The sequence below is a fragment of the Cimex lectularius genome, unplaced genomic scaffold (assembly GCF_000648675.2).
Source record: "Cimex lectularius strain Harlan isolate CLEC.00 unplaced genomic scaffold, Clec_2.1 scaffold29, whole genome shotgun sequence".
In the NCBI taxonomy this organism is placed as follows: Eukaryota; Metazoa; Arthropoda; class Insecta; order Hemiptera; family Cimicidae; genus Cimex; species Cimex lectularius.
In genome coordinates, this window is record NW_019392675.1 from 205,407 (window position 1) to 228,139 (window position 22,733).

Here is a 22,733-nt window from a genome sequence, read left to right on the forward strand (position 1 = left end):
TAAATTTACAGTTTAGCACTAAAGGATAGAATTTTTTTGGTGGAAAATTAACTTTTTTTGTGGTTAATTTATTTCATTATTGAAAAATATTTTTAAATTATCCTGCAGTACATTTATGGACGTTAAAAACTGACAATTGTAGTTGGCCCTTTAGACAGTACTCCCCCTTATTATTATTGAATAGGGGTTATAGCGCAATTTGTGTTTATAGAGAAAAATGTTTGGATCGTGAGGGCTGGGTCATTTTCTGTGTAGGTCTGCGCGGAAAGGTGTATTTTCCTGAAGGGCGATAAAGTTAAAAAAAGGGATTGTGAGTGTGTAGGGAAAGGTCGGAGCTTGGCCGAGGTGTAGCTGCTCACAACAGCTCACTTCACAGCTGTTTGTTTTGTTTGGTTGCAAGGCATGAGATTCACGTGACTATCCAGGTTCTGGGACGTGGGAGAGACGAGAGACGGGATTGGTCGAGGGATCGTAGTCAAGGCCCGGCCGGCCAATAACGGAGCCCGTTACAAAGCTTCGTTGCAGAGCCCCGCTCACTACGCGTTTGACATCAATAAATGCAGCAGTGAGTTTGGAGGGCGCGGACTACTCCAGGTTTCAGCCCGTTTCCCAGTCGGACTAACACGTTTTTCTTATTAAACCGTGACTTTTTATCATTTCAAAGACTCGGAAATGAGCATCGCTGCGTTATTAAGGGCGGCAGAGTACTTGGAACGGCGAGAGAGAGGTGAGAATCGGAGTGGTTTACAGTGTTTTCGTCCCGTTTCGTTTCCACGTCAACATGGCTGACTCTTGTCATTTCTCTCGGATTCGTCAGCTGATTTTTCACGGATATTCTCTCGTCTTCTCTTAACAATTTGCAATTTCTGTTTCATTTTTCAGAGGCCGAACACGGTTACGCCTCGACACTTCCACCCGACGATCTAAGAAACGTGATTAAAAGGCCAAAGACAAAAAAATCCCAGGGAAGCAGGTCTGTGTTCTATTATCATAAAAAAACACAAAAAAAACAACAAATATCAATATTTTAATCCCCGTTAATAAACGAAAAATTCTTCTCTAACCCCCCTCCTATCATGATTAATTACATGTTGAATTGACCGAAAGTTAACCTTCGTCGTATTTTTTACAGGACGACCCACAACGAGCTCGAAAAAAATAGGTGAGTACCAAGTTTTTTTAATTTCTCTTCTTTCTCACAACTCCCACCCCTCAGGAAAACTGGAAAACAACCCCTTGTGTGTGGGTGCTATAGAAAAACACATCCCCGCCCCCGCCTGGCCCCTGTGAAAAAAAAACGCGACCTTGTAAAGTAAAATAAAGATTGGAGGTTAAGTTGCAAATGAACGTGTACTTCTCGTATCGTCGAGCTATTTGTGAGTCGTGGGCAATGAAACAGTGCCAGCTGGCTTCACCGATTGACCAGCCACTACGACAAAAAAAATGGGAAATTTCTATGGAAAAAATGAACAATATCAATATTAAAGTCCCACAAGTTTTTAATAAAAAAAAGAAAATATACTTAAAAAAAAAACACAAAGGGGGTTGATGTAAATATTAAGTTCGTTATCTCAAAGATTTTTTAGCTGTTTTTTATCATTGACTCAGTATTCAGGCGATAGAGCGTTCATTTTTCGTTATTTAAAAACAAAAAAAACAATACTTAAAAGCAAAAATACATTATAATTTAGCTTTAAAAAACAAACCCTATCTCTGTTTTAATTTTGTAAACAAATAGATTTATTTATTGTTTTAATTAAAAAAGTAGGTGTCATTGAACTCCGAACAGGGATTTATTGTGCAACTCGACGTTTTGGTCACTTTCACTTTTTTGTTGTTAAGTGTTGCTTTTCCGACGGCCTGGGCACGTGTTTCTATTTATTTATCCGTGGCGTCGAACGTACTCGTGGGGGCCCCTGGGTCCGTCCAGGCTCGCTGTGTCGTGAACTGTTTCCCCCCCATTTTTGTTTCCTTTCTTCCTTTTCCCCCCTGTCGCAAGGTCGTGTCGGGGGTGTGGAAATGGCTTCTCGCTTCTCCCCATTGATTGATCCCCGCGGGCTCCGACAACAGGTAAAAGGCAGTTCGGACGTGGGGCATGTGACTGCCTTTCTGGGCGAAAAAAATACCTCCGGATCTAAAAATATCGATGAAACATTGAAATAAATCCTGTAAAACAGATTTCAACATTAACCTTAGTTAATATGTGTGTTTATTATGATACGATCTTTGTTTCGTCTGCCTCTTCAGTAATTTTGTCTTTCTGTCGTTCTGCTGTTGTTGTTTCTGTCTTTATATCGTATTCAGAACAACAAAGGAAAAGTTAAGAACCCAGGAACTATTGTAGATACAAGTAATTAATTTGTATTTTGGTTCTTTTGTGCTGATTTTTTGACTATCTTTCCTTCAATTTATTAAATTTTTTAGATAATTTTGTAGGAAAGAAAACCTTGAACCCTCTAATTCAACTGATAATACCTAAAAAAAGTCGTGTTTCGATAAAAAATATTCTTTCTTTGTTCTGTTGTTTATTCGCAGTGTTTGATGAAACTTCAGGTTATTTCTATTTATTCATATTTTCCCCATTATAAAAACACTTTAAAAATTAATAAATCTTTTTTTTTATCAATAATCTATTGTAGATACAATAATATAATTTCTACTTGCCACGTTTCGGTTCTTTTGTGTTTATTTTTATTACTATTTTTTTTCCATGAATGTATTAAATTTTCTAGGTAATTTGTAGTGAAGGACACATTGAACCCCCTCATTCCACTGATAAAACGTAAAAAAATGACTTTGTTTCCTGGTTTATTGTTTATTCATGAACTGGGTAGTGTTTGAAACTTTAGGTTGTTTCTATTCATTTATATTTTCCCCTTGTATCATAAAATCACTTTAAAAAACAGTTAAATCTGCTTTTATCAATAATCTATTGTAGATAACATAATGAAATTTTTATTTGTCACGTCTCGATTCATGCTGGCTTGTTACTATTTTTCCTTCAGTTTATTAAATTTTCTAAATAATTTTAGAGTAGAGAACACATTGAACCTCATCACACTGATAAAACCAAAAAATTTCTTTGTTTCGATAAAAAGCATTGTTTCTTTGTTCTGTTGTTTATTCGTGGACTGGGCAGTGATTAAAACTTGAGGTTGTTTGTTTCTATTATTTATATTTATTCTTATAAAATCACTTTAAAAATATTTAAATCTTGCTTTTATATAAATAATCCATCGCAAAATAATTTGCCACTTTTCAGTTATCTATTATCTAGAAGTTATCTAGATAGGTCTATTGTCAGTACAGTTATTTTAACTTGTGTGTTGAGATTTTCCTATATTGCTTTTGTTTTCGTAGTTTTTAACATAATCCAGGTGTATAAAAACTCACGAACCCTAATTTTATTGACAAACCGTGTAAATAATGATTTGTTTCATAGAATCATTGTTTCATTGTGGTCTTGTTTATTAGTGTGTTTATTTGTTGTTAGGTTTCCATTTAATTAATTTAGAATTATATTTTTATACTTAAAAACATAATGCTTTTCTTGTTTAAACCTGTTAATTTAAATTTACCACGTTTCTCTTGTACTTAGCCTGTAGTAATGCATTTTTTCTCGTTTTTAATATTATCTTGACTTAAGTAATCTTAAATCGTAATTTTATTGTTTAATGACTTTGTTTCCATAAAATCAATGGTGAATTGTGCTGTTTATTCGCACACTGGGTTGTATCACTCTTTATATTGTTGTTTTCAAATTAATAATAATTTTCTTTCGCCTATAAAATCGCTTTAGAATAAGTTAAATGTAATTTTATCGGCAGTAATTAACAGTCGGCTGATATTTGTCACATACAGTTACTTTGTGATCGACATGTTGAAATTGTTTCAAGGTTTTCAACAAAAATCTCCATCTGAAAAACACCCTTAACTCTCATTCTGTTGATAAATCGGGTAAAGAATGCCTTTGTTTCAATGAAATCATTGTTTCATTGTGCTCTTGTTGATTAGTGTGTGTTGTGTCAGGTCGTTTCCATTTATTTATATTCTTTGCTTATAATATTTCTTAAAAAAAGTTAAAACATTTGTTTCTGAAGAATGTTAACGATAAAATAATAAATTTTAAATTAATGTTGTATTTCCTATAATACAAAATTTCATGGTTTTCAATACAATCTAGGTGTAAAAAAAACTCCTTTAACAAACAATTCATCGATGTGTAAAAAATGTCTTTGTTTCTGTAAAATCATTGTTATTGTTTCATTGTGCTGGGTTGTTTCGGTTGGTTTTAATTTTTTTTAACAAATTTATTTATAGTAGTTTTCGCTTATAAAATCGCTTTAAAGAAAGTTAAATTAGCTTTTATGAATAAACCATTGTCCATAAAGTAATTAACCTGGATGTTCCACGTTTATGTCCTTTTATGCTGAGATTTTCCCTCTTTCTATTGGGTTGTCCGGAAAATAATGCAGGATTTTGGTATTAAACAAAAAAAAAGAAACTAGTTACTTTAAAGCAATGTTCTTTAATCAAAATAATTTCCCATACTCTCAATACATTTCTCCCAACGTGTTGGTAACTTATTAATTCCGTCTGAGTAGAATTCAGAATTTTTAGAATTGATAAAGTCAATAAATGCATTTTCCAGTTCCGTTTGATTTTTGAATATTATGTGTTGTAAGTAGTGGTCCAGGTGTCTAAAAAAATGGTAGTCAGTAGGCGAGAGGTCCGGAGAGTAGGGTGGGTGAGGCAAAGTTTCATAGCCAAGCTCCAATAATTTTTGTGACGTTACACGTGACACATGTGGTCGAGCGTTGTCATGCAACAAAATGGGCCCTTTCCGATTGACCAAAGAGGGCTTCATTACTGCCAATTTCTGATGCATGGTATTAATTTGGTTACAGTATGATTCAGCATTGATGGTTTCGCCAGGATTTAAGAAGCTGTAGTGTATTAAACCAAATGAAGCCCACCATACCGTAACCATTACCTTTTTTTGATGAGTTGGGGGCTTTGGAGCTTCTCCTTTGTCGAGCCACTGTCCAGAACGTCTAGTGTTATCGTAGAGAATCCACTTTTCGTCACATGTAACAATTCTGGCCAGAAATGGGTCATTTTTGTTTCGACAAAGAAGTGATGCACAAACATCAAAGCGCTGATTTTTTGGCGATCGTTTAATGAGTGTGGAACCCAATTTTCGAGTTTTTTCACTTTTCCAATCGCCTTGAGGTGGTCAGCGACGGTCGTTTTACTGACTTTGAGTTGCTCTGCAAGTTCTCGAACAGTTGTTTTGGGGTTTTCTTCCACCACTGATCGCAGAACATCATCATTAAGAGAGGAAGGCCTTCCACGACCTTCTTCATCTTCAAGGCTGAAATCTCCCTCCCGAAATTTTTTAAACCACCTTTGCACAGTGCACTCATTAACACAACCCTCGCCCCAGACTTGGTTAATGTTTCTAGCCGTTTGGGCTCCGCTTCGGCCGAGTTTAAACTCGTAAAAGAAAATCGTACGAAATTCTCGCTTTGACATTATAAGGATGACTGAATTATTTCCAAGTAGCGGAATGCTACAGAGGTAAACAAACAATATCATTTGGAAGAGGATTAATAAGTGTTGACATTCATACAAATGAGTAATCCTGTAAACGTAAACAGAATATTTTATATAGATTTTTTTTAATGAAAACTTAAAATCCTGCATTATTTTCCGGACAACCCGATATTTAGTTCTTGGTAGTTTTCAAAATAATCTGGGAGTAAAAAAACACATTGAACCTTCATCTCATTGATAAAACGTGTCTTTGTTTCAATGAAATCGTTGTTTTCGCTGGGTTGTCCCAGGCGACTATAAGGCTGTTTCAATTTATTTTCAAAAATATTTATTTGATAAAATGTAGCAGGAAGTTCATTTGGGCTAAGATTGTTATTATTTTTCCAGTCGTGGTTTACAACATAATCTGGGTGTAAAAAACACCTTGAACCCTCATTTCACCTATAGAGCAATTTAATATCGTCTTTATATGGTATAATAATTTTTGTTTATTTATGAGCTCATCTGTTTCAATATATTTATAATATTTTAGTTCATAAAATTACTTTAAAAAGTTTCCTGATTTAAAAAAAAAAGTTTTTAGAGTTTAAAAAATATGAGTGTTAGATGTCACCAATTTATTTTTTGAAATTGTTTGCCAGTATCGCCAGTATAAAACATATTTAGCCTTTGTAGACCTTAATATTGTTGATGAAGTAACGAGTAATCTATGTTAATTCTCATATAGTTTTATGACTTCATCTCGGTGTAAAAATACATGAAATTGTTTGTTGAATAAGAAAATAGTGTTTTGTGTTATTCGTGTGTTGGGGTTTTTCTATTAATTTATATTCTTCACTTTTAAAATAGCTTGTGAAACGTTAAACTTAGTTGTACAAGCATTTTAAATTTTTTTTCTTTTGTCAACTATATCGCACGTTGAACCCCCATATTGATAAACCAATAAATCAATGCCTTTGTTTCAATAATAACCTGTTCATTTTGCTGTTCGTTTAAAGGTTTTCTTTTATAAAATCGCTTTTACAAAGTTAAAATATAATTTTATTAATAATGTTAATAAACGTTTAATTGATCAACTTACACGTGCCACTTTCTTGTTGCTTTGTTCTTATATGATTAAATTATGCTATTTCTTTTTCTCTTTTAGTTTGATTTCTGCTTCACTTCGGAGACAATGCTAGAAAAAGGGTCGATATCCCCAAAAAATGTTGATGAAATAATTAATCTTTTTTAGCCATTTTTAGATTTTTGTCTTTGTGGTTTTTAACGTTTTTTCGTCAAAAATTGATTAAACTGTTTAATTAGATTTATAAATCTGTAAATCCAGTTTCTGTTTTCAATAAAAGTGTTGTTCTGCTGTTTGTTCTCCCGTTTAATACTGTACTGTTGTTTTCATTTATTTATATTTATCTTCTTTAAAAAAAAAAATCTTATTATATTTTTAACTTGTAAAGTTATGACATTTATATTCTATCAGTGAACTATTGTCCAATAAGGTAATTAGCTTGTGGATACCACACATTAAAGTTTTGATTGTCAGTTTAAGCTACAAAGGCATTGCTTATATGTTTAAGTACAATCAAATCCCTATTTCCGGATTTGCATTTGGTGGACGATTTTTTATTTCAAACAAGTGAGTGCAAATCCTGCCAAAGCGCGTATTCAGATGAAAAATACAGACTATAATTAAAGAATTCGAGGCCACATTGAACACTCGTTTCAATTTATACAAGCCTTTTAAATGTATGTCTTTGTCGTTTCACTTCCACGTGGGTATTTCTTCGAGATGTGACTTGTGAATCGTTTTTTGATATTGATTCTCAGTAGTCGAGTTATTTGGGTGCAAATAAACATTTAAACATTGGTTTCAATAAAATCATTTTCTTGTTCTGTTTGTTTCAGATTGTTCGATTTTCATGAATTCTTGTTATTCCTCTGTGATACAATTTGTCATTTATTTATTTATATTTTAATCTTTACTCACATTCCCAGCTTTTGTTGTTAAGCCCCAAATACACACTATAGAAATGAAAAAATAAAACTTTTTCAAATGCCAAAGATTTTCAGTTTTTATGTACTACGATTTCTTAAATATTATGTTTTGAATTTGGACAGTTTTCTTCTTCAACAATTTCTTCTTGTTTTTATTAACTTAATGTACGTTAATGTATATGATCTAGTAATTTTGTTAAGCCTCAGATATTGTTTTTTTAAATTTTATTTTAGAGGAAATTGTTCATTAAAAATAAAAAAGTCTTAACACTATTTTGACCTCCAGCCATGATATCAGTTTACAATTAACTTGTACAATTATGTAACAATACCTGGATTTAAGTTACCCAGGAAAAAGTCTACTGGCAGTCTCTAAATAAAAATTAAATTGAACCTTATTGATGAAGAACATTTTGAACATTTAATTTGTATGTCAATAATGTATCATTGTTCCAATTGTTTTTTGTCCCATTAAATTGTTAATTATATTAAGTTTAAATTGTATATACACCTATTTCTTGCCTTTCTACCTTGGTTTTATCAATCAAACAGGTTAGATAATTTATTTGTTCTGTCTCTTTATTTTAATGTCTTCTCCTTTAATTAATTAATTCATAAGTCGTGTAAGTAATGTTTCTGCTTCAGTGAACTTAAGTAAAATCTTTTTTGTTTGTACGCACTTTTTGTTGTTGTTTTACTGTTTGTCAAATTGTTTCTGGTTGTACTGTATTGTGTGGCGTATTTTCTTTTTAAACACCCTGCAAAAAATGTAGGTCACTTTCGTTTTAACAATGACATATTTTTTATTTGTTGCTGTTTTTTTTCTTCCTACGGATTTGTTTTTCTCCAAAATGAGCCCGTTGTACATTCATGAATTTCCACTAGGGAAAATCAATCTAAAAGGTCGTTCCTTCCTTGTGTTGGAGAAGATCGATATTTTTTCGAGCGTGTCCTCTCCTCCATCTCAAGCCTTATTGGTTCCGTTATTTGTATTTGTTAAAACATTTTGTTTACAAAATTACTAAAAAATAAACGTTAAAAAACTCAATATAGGGCTATTTTTTCGTTTCTTGCGATGATTGAAAATGATTAAAAATCTCGATTAGGAAATGACCCTATATAATTTTTTTTATAACGTCACTTTAATTTTTGGTTATTTATTCAATTATTTATTTAGTTGCAATCAATAATTATTAATTCTTATAATTATAAAATTATTTACATTTATGATGCTAATTTAGTAGTATTTAGCTATACACGGTTTGGTCAAATGCTGAGGAATCTCTGAATCTCTTTAGTCCATTTTTTAAATTGTATTTTTTATTTATTAATTTATTATTATTTTATTGAGGACGTGCTTTATCATTAATGATCTTTTTCCTGCTCTTATTCTGTACGAACAACAAAAATTTATTCAAAATCTTATCAGTTATTTGGTAACAACGAGACTAATGTGTGAGTGTTTCGTGTTTTCATATCAGCCAGTTTTTTTAATGCTTCACGGGCCAGTAATACAAAAAACAACTTGAGAAACTAAAAATTTCTATCGTTAATCAGTGTTTTATCATGTTGATAACAGATTGAAATATCAAAGGTTTCTTTTAGCAGCACGATGTTTTTTCTCCTAGATTCCATCAGCTCACTTTGTGCCACGTAAATTGAATTGTAGAAGGTTCATTCATCACCCTTCCAAAAAAAGGACTTAATTATTTTATGTGTTAAATTAAATTAGGAAAAGTCACTCACTCTTACAATTACTCTCACTATCTGTCTCTCTCTTAAACACTCTCTCTTTCTTCCTGACTCACTCTTACTCTCTGGTCCCTCTCATTCATTCTCTCTTCTTTCCTTTCTCTTCTCTGCTGTACAGAAATTTTATTTTCCGTAACGTTTTATTGGTTTTACACGCTGGCTATTCTTTAAATCTCTTTTTTACCTTTTAGAAATTTGATATCACGTCTTTTTCCAAGTGGAGGCAAACTTTTTAATTCAACCAAATTTCGTTTGCCAACTAGTAAACATATTATCAAATCTCAGCCTCATTTGCTCCATTTTTAGTCAACAAATTAAAAAAACACAACGCTAATGACTTCTTTTAAAAACAATTTGTGAACATCCAGAAACGATACCTTCCATAATGATTTCGTTTTAAGTTTGTGACTGATCCTGTTTGATCAGTGATTCAGCGTTCTTGATGACTAAATCTTAGCCCCACTCCTGTTGAACAGTCTGAATAGGCAATTATTTCATTTGTTATGCCTGTGTAAGTAAATTAGTAACAGTTGTGTTTATTTTTAAAGGTGTATCACGCTAATGATAAGTTCATTCTCATTATTTGTTTTCTTCTATTTCATATCGTTTAAAACTAAGATAGTTAATAAAACCAAAAAAAATGCACAGTAAGTAGAAGTGTGGGTCGGATTCATTTTACATTTGACCACCTTGATTCATCGTTTCTTGGTATTCAATTTCTTTTGGATGTAATGTTTTCTCTCTTCGTCCGGGACGTGCTTTTGACGAAAAATCCAAAATTTAAGTTGATTTAAACAGTATTGATAAGAAATATAAAATATTTGTAAATGGTATAGCAAACGTATGGATTTGAATTTGTATAAACTCAAATCCGCTCGTGTTTGTACATAATACACACGAGTTCGAGGCAGGCCTCGAAAATCACCCACCTCGAGTGTTGGCGACAGACCGGGGTCAGCCTCGTTCTTATCCGTCCTGCAACTAAGCTCCAAGTGCTGTCAACAGCTAGGTCATTTCAGCACCCAAAGACGAATCAGTTCCTAGATCCAAATCCAATACTAATTCTTAAATACATTCTTTCCTATTTACATACCATTCACTCAATTGGTGGAGGCGTACTCGATATTCCTCCATCTTCCTTTACACCTATATATAACACCTAATTGAGGGTCGATAGGTACTCAATTTTTCGCCATCTGCCAGGAATTTTGTGTTTAAATTAACCTATAAACTTTAATTATTTAGGCGTGAATGTTTAATGTTTTATAAATTTATCGATCAACTTGCAGATAATGTTTTCTTACTTGTTATCAATCCATTGATTGACCTCATCTCTGATAAGAACTCAGAAAACGTTTAATGTTATGAGTTAAGGATGATGACAAAATTTGCCGTTTCCGATCATCCTGGTCCGCCTCGTCTCGCGTGTTTAGTCTATCAGACGCATTTTTGGCGTTTCGACATCTTTAGTCGTTTGTGAATCTACAATGACTGTTTTTAAAAATATATTTTTATAATTGGGCTTTCTTTGACGACCCTGTTTATTAATAACAACAGTCAATAATGGAAAGTCCAAAATTGTTCATAAGTTGTAGCTGTTGTCTATGTAGGCTGACTGTTAACTAAAAAGTGTAGCGATAAATACAGACTAAATTATAAAACACATCGGAATCAAGAACAAATTCAAAATTTATTACATCTGAAAGTCGTGTAAATTGAGGCATTCAATAAAATCATGTTTCATTCGTTTCCTATTAAGGCTGCTATTTATGCATTTGGATTACATTGTTTTTTAAGAAGCCTGGATTTTAAAAAAATATTTTGCTATTTTAACAGTAAAAATTGTTCACAATGTAAATAACTCTTTTCTATACTTTTTTGTTTTTAATTAATGATGGGTTCTCATTTTTCTAGGAAACAGTTTTTATTACGAAAACGTTTACTTAGGACGTTTTGATAAATTATTTTTTGTAAAACTACGCGTTTTTATATTTTCTTAGGTTTGGAATTTCTATGGGTTGAAAAATCGCTGGTAAGCTAAACGTATCGTGCCTTGGCACAGGCCTATCGGGTAAAATTGGGGCTTGCCCTATTGCATTTGATTTCGAACCCTCGGGGACGTGGAATCCTGTTTTTTCTTCATTCTTTCTTTTATTACAGAGATCAATCGAACTATAATTTCTCTCTCGACTTCATGCCAGAAATTGGTGATTTTAAAGTTTTTTTGGCAACTCTTCTGTCATTTCTGGACCGGTTTCAGGATTTAGGTAGTTATTTATTTTGTTTAATGATAGGAGTTAAAAACGTCCAAGTGTAATTTTTCATTATTCTTAACCCGTGCGATGAAAGAAAAATTAAAGGAAAGCCTATTTTTTATATTAATCAATAGAATCAGTAAATTTTCTTATTAACCTTCTTCAAATTTCGTAGTTGTATCATATTGATATTTGTAGGGTTTCAGCCCAAAAAAGGTAGTGGGTATCATCTACCTTCTAAAAATTGTCAAAAATAAAACAAAAATTTTAATTAAATTTAAAATTATTGACAATGTAAATTCTTTATTTAAAAGAACAGACCTGATTGATTTTTTTTTTTTATAAAGAGCAACAGAAAACTCAAGACTTTCCGATTAAAATAAGCTAAACCTTCAACACCTTAAAGTATTGTGGATCGAACGTGTGCCATTTTATCAGATTGTACCACCCGCCCCGGGTCAATTTATAATTATACTTTATCCATACTGGACAATTTTTGTAAATGAGAAAAAGTTCAATCCCCGATATCACAATGGGAAAGATTATTTTGAGTGAAAGGGATCTAGCTGGTCGGTTCAATTCCCTTTCTTTCCTGTTGTGTTTCTTCTGTCTGTACAACACTCATTAGCAAACCCATTGCAAAACCCTAGTTGCTACTTAACTACTGTACAACCATTCTTCGGTCCTGTAGGACGGAACGAAAACGCATTTCTGAGAAACGTTTGCATTTCGATTTCAACATCCTTTATGGACTTTACAAAAAAAAAAAGTCTTATTGTGATATGCACTATGAAAGAAACAGGAACGGTTTCTATAATCGGTAACCTTCAACATTGCATTTTAAAGGCCGGCTAATATCCTTGAGATGAGATGACGACATGCATAAGTGAAAAAAGGAGCTTTTGTTACACTTTAGTATTAAAAAAAATTAAAACAACGTTTTTATTAAACTGCCATACGTGTTTTTTTAAATATGTAAACAACTCAAAAGCTCAAAAAAGGGAGGAGAACTAATGAGGTCAGTGAACCATACTCGAGAAATTTTTTATGTAAAAAGATAAAGCTCCGGGCTGTACGAAATGTTTTCGCTCACTACTTTTATTATGTCATATTTTATCCGAGGAGGATTAAAAAAAATAGATTTAACCATCTAGCTTACTTTATTTCTCTTGTTGCTTAATTTGCGTTTCAACTCTGGATATTTCATGCAGATGATTGTTTGCAGAATATTTCCACATGCGTAATTGGTTTCACGATGCCCCTACCATCACTCGGGCTTTAAATGAGTTTTACAATATTTTCCTTCAATGAAATTGATTTTATTTTAGGCCTGGTTAGTCTGGGATGATATGGTTCCAAAATTTGGATTGCCATAATCAATCCTGTTAAATCTATTTTTGCTTGAGTTCAAATATTTGCAAAGGACGAATTGAAAAAGAAAGGGAAATTGCTTGACTTTTGTCTGAAGGGTTTTCATTTTCACCCAAACCTAGGTATACGTAATTAATAATTATAAATGCAAATATGTATCTTTAATTAATTGAAAGATATACATTTTTATGTAAGATCTTGGTCGAGATAAAAAAAGTCAGTGTCACGAGCGGGATTCGAATTTTTTTTATCTCAACCATGATATTACATAAAAAGAATAATTAATTGAAAGAAGTAACTTGGTCAATCGATCGCTAAAACGTACATGGTAAATGTGTGTTAACACTTTTTTGAAAAAAAAAAAAAAATTGAAAATGTATAAACAATTATATTTCTTGCTTGGAAGGAAGAGTTTACAAATATCCTTTCCAACAAAATTGAAACGATATAAATCAATTCGTTTCAAACAACATTCTCCGTGCTAAAGTTCTGTTAGTATTCCAGCCCGACTTTTCACTCCGTGCTGCTCCTCGGCCGGAGCTTCACGCTGGATGATTGATTAGATCCATTGATCCAAGGACAAAAAGGATAAGAGATGATCAGTGATGGTCAGAGAACGTTCATGAGTCGTCCCTCTCGCAACTTGGTCACCGAGGGGGTCGACTTTACAGGAAGATTTCTCAGTATTTCAAAATCTAAGCAAAACTTGTTCTATTGAGAAAATCCCATGGTATTTTTGTAATTCTTGTAAATGCAATTTCCAACAAGACATGAATATTGAAATTTCTCATTTAATACGAACTTATTTCTCTAATTTGCTAAAACATTTATATGAATGTTTCAAACTTTCTGTATGACAGTTGTGTGAATTGATGTGCAATATTCCTGCAGTTAGAATATTCATAAGGGAGAACAGTGTTCATTTACTTCCTGGCAGTGCTGTCATTACTTAAAGCCAGGTGTACAGTGAAACTGAGTAATTTTATTAAACCGAGCCTTGTAGTATACATAATTATTTAATACAAATTAACGGTTTCCTAAGCAAGCCGTATTAGAAAACAATGGTTTCAGGTTATAATTTGAAGCAATTTTAATTCACTTCAATAATTTTATGTTTTTTATTAACACAACAAAATTTTATACTGAAATTGCTGTCTGCAAGCTATGCAAGACGACTTCAAAAACTATTTTACGTTTTTGTAATGAAATATATATTTTATTTAATTAATTTTTGCAATATTTTCATAGCAGTGTTTGTTCCAAAAGACTTCAATATGCAAGAAGTAAATTTAATTTTTTTATTAAATTAAATTTAATCCTTAGATTTTATACTCAAATAAAAGTCACGAAAGTTATATGTAATTTTCAAACGTTTTATGCCTGAATAAATGAATCTGATTAAAACTTAGTTTTGGCAAAGCAGAAATTTTTATTAGGATGGTTTATACATACATTAATATTACTTTACACTTTCTGTGCTCTATTAGAGGCCTTAGTCAAAAATGTTGAAGCTAATCAAATTCGTTAATACATCACAATTGGTCCTTCAACATTTATGTGGCTATTTTAATTGGCTCAATACGCCGCTGTTTTAACCACTTGATGGGCTATCGTGACTAGTGAAAAGTGGTTAGAGCGTCGTGCACCGAAGGTCGTGGGTTCGAATCCCGCTCGTGTCATTAACTTTTTCATCTCAATCAAGACATTAGATATAGAATAATTAATTGAAATAATTAATATGGTCGATTTTGACCGCTAAACATGTACGGATTTATGTTTGTATTAAAAATTATCCCTAAATGGGTGGCAGAATAAGGTTCCAGACTTCATGAAGAGAGATATTACATACAGGCCTAATTCAAATAAGTTAGGAAGAGGGGGGGGGATCGGGATGTCCACTGACTGGGTTGTGCGTTTGGGGTTTTGGAGGTTTTTGGTCTAAACCCATTACTCACCTCCTCGATAACAATGGCCAATCAGCTCTGCACTTAACCCCCCAAAAAAAAATTTTAAGTTGAATAAATAGTATCAATGTTTTAGTATGAAGTAAATTATTTTATTCACAAATAACAAAGTGTAAGATAAAAAAAGGGTTTTATTAGCTGTATAATGCTAACCCTAGTAAATTTTATTAAATTATTTAATTGTTCTTTTAGACAAATACGTTTTAAGGGTGATGAATAATAAATTTTAAACCTAACTAAATTGATATATATTTCCTTAGACCAAATCAATTTTATATTCAAATATCTTTGACCGAGGTTTAAGATTAAAAGTGGCGATTTTGTTTAAATTATTTTATAAAAGGATGCATTTTGTATTTCATTTACAAATTTAAAAAAAAATTGATAATTTAATTAGAACCAGCCGTAAAATATTCTTATAGCCTCAATCAGTACGGTAATAATGAAGAAAACCAAGATGTTTTTAGCGAAAAAGAAGTTTTTTTTTATGATCATTGACCCAATATTTTCCTAGGATAACACGCTACGCACACAAATAAATGTCTGCTAGCAATGTGTACTTGCGAAACAGTAATTTATTAAATACAGTTCTGTTGGCTCAGCTTTCGCACACAAATCTGTGGTTTAAGCGTAGCAGATAAATTGATACAATTTGATCATGCAAAATTGACTCAGTGCTTTTAGAGGACTATAATTATACTTTAACGTGTACACTAAACGCTCCTACGCAGGGTTTTTTACGGGAAGAATAAATATAAAAGTACCATTTTATTCCCGTAGGCAAGTTTTATACAGAATTTTGTAAAAATAAATTACCCTGAAACAAGAATTATCTACTAAAACTTATGTCTCTTATTCAGGGGGATTAAACTGTTAAACATTTTAATTAATGTAACCCAAGGCTTTTTCGCGAGAAAGATTTTATAATTATTCAGATATCGTGAGATGCGGTCGGGAGTGATGTAGGTTTCAGAAAAACATTTTCTTTATCGTGCCAACGTTTCGATCTTTTATTGAGATCATCTTCAGGGCTCAAAGTGTTTGTCTTCTGTGTAATTGTGCCATCCTTGTGTGTCGTGTTGAGAGTGCCAGTGAGATATTGCTGTGTTTGTTTTCTGCGTAATTGTGCCATTCTCGGGTGTTGTGTTGAGAGTGCCAGTGAGATATTGCTGTTTTATGTTTATATCATACAAAATATCATATAAACATAAAACAACAATATCTCACTGGTACTCAATTTTAAGCAAAATCAATTAATAAAACGGAATGTTTTTATGACCATTCATAAATGATGTTGAAATCATAAAGATTTATTATTTTTTTTAATTTCCTTTGGTTTTGGTTTTTGTTGAGTAGGCTAAAAAATGTATCGAAATGCATATGAACAGGAAAAGCAAGTTGGAAAAGCGTTTACAAACAAAATCTCAATAAAAAATAACAGTATTTTTATTCAAATATTATCTCTCGAAGAAGTAACAGATCAACAGAGTAATTTTGATTAAAACCCATTTTGGAATTGTTAATTTTACCCTTAAATAACTTCATGAAATATTAAGGTTATTAACCCACAGATTAACATAGTATACAAAATGTCATGAATCAATTAATACTTTATATTTTGGTTTGTGTATATTTCAAAACTTCGCGAGTTTATTAATATCCAGCCGTTTAAATTATTTTAGGCTAATTTGCTTTGGCCAAAAATAATTAAAACTCGATGTTTTGTCATATTAACAAAAATGAAAATAATAGTTATTTTTGTATTAAATTCAATTGATAAAACCTATGATATCAAGCAAAAAAAGGGGTGTTTTATTGTGCTAATTGCTCACATATTTTCCTAGAAAACTGACTTTGTCCAAAAACAAATAATTTATATCTTGATAGTAACAAAATAGCCATTTTATTAATATCAGCCGTTTCTTGTAGAATTTTATGCTATAATATTTGTTTTAAAAGTTACTTAATGAAATCCGTGGGTTTGCGTGGAAAAAGTGTAAATTTATTATGTATATTGAAAAATCTGTGTTCTAAAATGAATTGACACAACTTAAAAAAACAAAAACCAAAAGAAGTTAATTTTGTATTGAAAGTCAATTGATAAAAACCAATATGTTTTTGCGAACAAAACCCTGTATTTTATTATGTTCGTTGTTGTTTTCCCCGTTTGGTTTTTTGTTTGTGTTTGCTTGTAACCTGTTTTCCTCGAAAACCTTTGTCCAAAAATAAATTCACTTAAGTCACTAGTTATGAATTTTATTCATGAATAAAGGCGAAGCCTTGCTATTGTTGGTACCTAAAAAACAATAAAACCCAATATTTCGGGAGAGGATTTTTTGTTGTCTAAATTTCAAGATCCAACAAGAGAAAACTACTGTAATTTTTGCGTTAGAAGTAAATTATTATAATCCGCGGTGTTCTTGGGAAAAAGTGGTACTTCATTGTGTCCATTGGCCCTATATTTTCCTGCAAAACCTTTGTACTAAAATAAATCTCGTTGAAGTCAATAACAATAAATATTAATTTTAATTTAAAATACCAAATTTTACGCGTAAATCAAAGGGAAAGCTTAGACATACTTGGTACCAAAAAAGTAATTACAACCAGTATTTCAAGAGAAAAAGAGCAGTCATACTATTTTTACAGGCAATTGCATTGTCTATTGACTGACGATAAAGTTTTCATGGAATATACATACAATATACCCAGACTTCTAGGTGCAACAAGGGAAAACAAGAGTAAATTTTGAGTTATTCAATTATTAAAATACATAGTGTTCGAGAAAAAAACTGGGTTTTCATTTTTCCATTGACTCTCCTATATTTTCCTCGAAAACCCTTGTGCAAAAGTAAATCATCCTTGCGTCAAAAATTATAAACGTTCTGCAGATAACAATTCTAAATTTTATATCTAAATCAACGAGAAAATCTAGCCATACTTGTTCCCATCTCCAAGATTTATATAATTTATACTCGAATTTTATTATTTATTGACGGACTATGACTGTACGCTCAAAATTTCACGATGGAGCCTAGAAAATAAATTTTCGCATTAAAAGTCAATTTCCAAATAATTAAAATTCTTGGAGTTCTAGTGAAAAAGTGGTTTTTCATTGTACATATTGACCTTATTATTTTTCTGGAATAAATGATAGTTCAATACAAAAATTAATTTCGTTCAAGTCAATGTTTATTTTAGCTTGTTTATTAATAGCCTTATTTTTTCATAGAAGGACACGGTTCGTACAAATATAAATACTTCGTATCTCAAAAATCGAGTACATATATATTTTAGAAACAGGGTAATTTCATCAAGTGTGTCGTTATGTAATGTAAATAAGAACCTAAGTATATATTTTTAATAGCGAAAAAATAGGAATTTTAATACAATTCAGTCATTAATATTAATTGTGTGCGTTAGAAAAGAATTTGCTTCCGTGTGCTTGGTACTTGGAATCAGGGATGGCCACATACCAATTCCCTTTCCCGTCTGCAGGTACTGTTGTGAGATTCACAGTCGGGAGTCAAAGGTTCGAGGGAGGTTATTTGACCACGAGTTTGTAAGTCAGCTGGTCTGTGTATGTGTTCTATGTGATGAGGTAGTGTGAGTAGTGGGCGCTGTTGCCAGAGCGTCACCTCTCTCTCCTCACTTGGCAACAGCGTGCGACACATGTTCGGCAGTACGTGCGCGTACCCTCGCAACCGTGGGTTTACGCCGTTGCAAATTGTATTTCGAAAGAGGAAAATGGGTAATTAACGTCGTGGGTGAAAAGTAAGGGGCCCGATGAGAGGACTGAGCCCGGGTTCCGGGGCGGAGAAGGGAATCCCGGGTGAGTGCTCCCGACCCCAGGCAGGAACATTTGTCCGACCGTACTCGCATTCGTCTTTGAACATTTCCAAAGCGTCTAGGATCGGCTCCTGTTGGGAAATGAGTCACAACGACTTTCTAATTGCCATTTTCACGTCGGTACCGTTAGGTCGCTTCTTCTCGTCTGCTACTTTTCCAGTCGTACGACGATTTGGAGGGGGTGTCGCTCCTATCTCCTGGTGGGGATGGAAAGGGTGCGAGGGGTATTGATCCCTGAGGTCGCTTCAGGTCAAGGTCACTTCTCAAACCAAATCGACAAATAGATGCTTTGTTTTTGAAGGGAAAAGAACAAAAAAAAAAAATAAAAAAATAAAAAAAAAATAGACAAGGGAAAGAAAATCTTTTTATTATTTCACGAGACAGGGGCACGGTCGCGCAACGGTGCACGACAATTTATTCAAAAACCTAACGGCCAAAGCCTAACAAAAATAAGCCTGCCTCGCAACGGTCGTTCAACAAGTCGCTGATGGGTTCAGCGAAACGATGTAAATAGAGACGTGAAAGAAGTTGATGTACAAAAAAACAATTCACAAATCAGTCAACAGTTTTTAAATTCAAAACAAAAAGTTACAAAAAGTCTAAGTCTTTAAACTCTTCCCATACATAATATACTATTGCATATAATCGATCAATTATTGACGAGTCCCTATTCTATGTTTTTTCTCTAACTCCGAACAAAAGAAAATGTATGTGCAACCTAAGTTGATGATTGGTTTCTCTTTAATTTTATCGATAGAAACGACAAAAATAAAAAATAAATCAAGATAAATTAAGGTTTTATTTAAGTGCTGTTTAGTACATCGAACTTTTAAAAAAATATCTTTTTCCAACATCAAAAATATCTAATTTTTTTATCGTCACCCAACCACGAAAATTGCCTTGCACGTGTCATTCGTCATATCCAGTTTTGGCTTGTATGTTGTAAACACCCGAGCGCGCACGGGCACACATGCTTACAACAAACAGACCAATAGAATCAAAGTGAACAAATATCTCAATAAAACACAGCACTCAAACGTGTGTACATGCACGCACAGATAATCAGCAAAAAGTGGACAAAATAAAACGATAAACTAATTTGAACAAAGTAAACGAAAAAATGCGCAAGAACAAAAAGCACATAGTTAAACTAAAACATAATTAAGCGAACAGACTCTCCTATTATTCTTGATTATTACAAACAATAAATCGTTCTCGCTCTTTCATTCCTCTCTCTCTCTCTCTCTCTCTCTCTCTCTCTCTCTCTCTCTCTCTCTCTCTCTCTCTCTCTCTCTCTCTCTCTCTCTCTCCCTCTCTCCCTCTCTCCCCACTCTCTCTCGATTCTTTTCTATATGTTTTAGTTATAAATAAAATAAAGTAATAACCTACATTCTACAATCTCTTTGTTTACATAGTGCATTTGTACGAGATATACTAGAACAACTCACACAATTTAAATATAGAATTCCCCTTTCAGCCTTGAAAAAATTGATTAATGAATTTAACTGTTTTTATTACATGCGAAACTATTGTGGAGCTAATAAGCAATTGAAATAGAAAAATTTGCAAAATACTTGTAAAAAAATCTCATAATTCTTACTGCATAGTTAATTGAATTAAAATGATTCAATTCATCCGAAATACTTAATCGTATATTTTAAACTCCATTGTAGGGAGATAGGGGTGGCAGAATTTTATTTTTATAATTTGTTTTTGTTTCAATTAACTTTTTCTTGTTTTGCATTGTGTTCCATATTCAACCTCACTATAGAAAGAATTTACTGAGAGATGGGTTGTTTACAATCGCCAGTTGAATTCATGATTTAAGAGGGCAGTAAGTAAGTGTATGGCAAGTCATTACTTTTGGCACTGCTGATATGAATACAATGCTGTTGCCCTTCAAGGATCTGGCCTAAATGCATGATAAAAGGGTGAAAATTAAACTACCTAATTAGTTGAGTTTGTTTGTATCCATTGCAGCCACGTGTCCTCGGCTTGGGTGATTTCCGAAGTTCTGGCTTTGCAACACCTGCTCCTGGATTGTTTGACACAATTTGTACTTTCATTTGGCGTGTATGCTAATTTCCGTACCAGTCATCAATGATAATTTTATTAATTGTATCTTGGGGATTGAAATAATATAGTTTACACAAAAATATTAGCCAGTTCGATTCATATATTAAAAACTTTTCGATAAAATATACCAATTCAGCATTATAGTCAACTTCACTAGTTTTCGTGGTCCGCTTGACCAATTAATATCTTTCAATTAATTAAGGTTTTTAGATCGTGGGTTCGAATCCCTCTCGTATACTGGCTTTTTTTTATCTCAACTAAAAACCTAAATTAATTGAAAGATTATAGTCATCTTGGTAAATCAATAGCCGCTTTAATTAGGCACAGTTAATAATATAATCTAGAAGAAATGAAAACAAATACGTTCATGCAGAAAATCATATTTGATATACGTGAAGTGAGTTTAAAAAAAGAGATTTAAAGAAAGACTGTTATTCAATCGGTTACGAGCTAAATTTAAATATTTTTGCTATTTTTAAGAGGAAAAACGAATTGCCGTCCGCGTTTCGAAAAGTTTGAACTCTAATATTATTTATAAATTTATACAGTCATTAACCTAGTTTTGTTTATACTATTAAAATATTGTTTAATTTTCGTAGACCACATAGGTTTTCTCAATGAAATGACACTATTTATTAAAACGGAAAAGAATCACTTTAGTAATAGTTCAGACTATTAAAAATCCATTTACTCTAGATCACAACTTGTATATGCTTTTATTATTTGGACTCTATTCGAATACCACTCTGATAGGTAGTAGGTTCAAAATAAGTCTTAAGACTCATTGCAAATAGATTGAGGATTAAATATGAAGAAATCAATTATAATTATCTTCTACCTCAATATAACTTACATTTCGAAAAGACGTTAGCTTTTGACATTATCATCACTTGCTCAACAGACAGAAACACATTCACACTCACATGTTTACTCATTCGATACACTCACACAACAACAAAGTTATCAATCACACAACTCACACTTTTATGCTCACACAACACATACCCATAGTAATTCATTCACTCAATACACCCATTCTCATTCACCTACTCACTCAGATGACACACTCCTCAGAATTCGGACACATAGACACCCATTCTCCTCTCTAATATTTTTCAAATGATATTCCACCTTTTTTTCTTCTTCTTTTCTTAACTTTCCCTTTTGTTATATGAATTTTGGTTTTGACGTTTTCATTACGCCACCGCGAAAACAGGTTTACGAACTTATTGTTCCATTGTTAATTTACGGATTTTTATTTTGAGGATTGTAAACACCTGCTGGTGAAAGTAAAGATTGTCGGACGTAATTTATTTTTGGAAGTTGAATCTCGCTAGCATTTTTGGAGGGGGTGATTTCGCAACTTCGATTTAGGTCGCAACAATCTCCTTTTTTTGCGATATCTTAAATTGTTAAATATAAATACACGGCTGTTTTTAAATGAATCTATCCGCCACGGTGTAAATTCCATGGTTAAAAAAAGTCATCCAGCGCTTGGAGGGTTCACAGATTTTCGTATGAATTTTTGTCTTTTGCAATTTTTTTAAGCCTTTTCTATGGTGTTTTACGCCCTTGATAAATATTTGAGGAGGGGTTCCAATAAAGGCCTAAACATCTGAGGCAATCATCAATCAGCCGAGTTTAGAGCTGGTCTTAAAAATAGAGGGACAGGAAGGGAGGAAAAAATGAGGTACAGATTACCCTACGTCAGAAGGCACACCCCTAGTCATAAGCTGTAGACAAAAAATCAATGGTAGACGGACTAAACAGGTAGTTGGTGATCCTGCTATTTTGGTTAAAAAATTCCAAAACAACCTGGAGAAACTTATACTAGTAGTTTGTCAATTAAACCAAAGGTAGAGAACTGGTTATAGGCCAACTTCTTCCCCCGAAGATCGGACAAGCGAATTAATGATTGAAA

General features: G+C 32.6%; 1 protein-coding gene across 1 annotated transcript in view; it reads left to right on the forward strand.

The window, feature by feature from the left end:
- Positions 1–523: 523 nt before the first annotated feature.
- The window catches only part of LOC106661715 (max dimerization protein 1-like), a 35,443-nt gene continuing 13,233 nt past the window's right edge, over positions 524–22,733 (forward strand). The window contains exons 1-3 of the mRNA XM_014385263.2: positions 524–727; positions 883–973; positions 1,133–1,162. Coding sequence (XP_014240749.1) covers positions 673–727; positions 883–973; positions 1,133–1,162 — 176 coding nt within the window. The 5' untranslated portion in view covers positions 524–672. The remainder of the gene's footprint in view (positions 728–882; positions 974–1,132; positions 1,163–22,733) is intronic.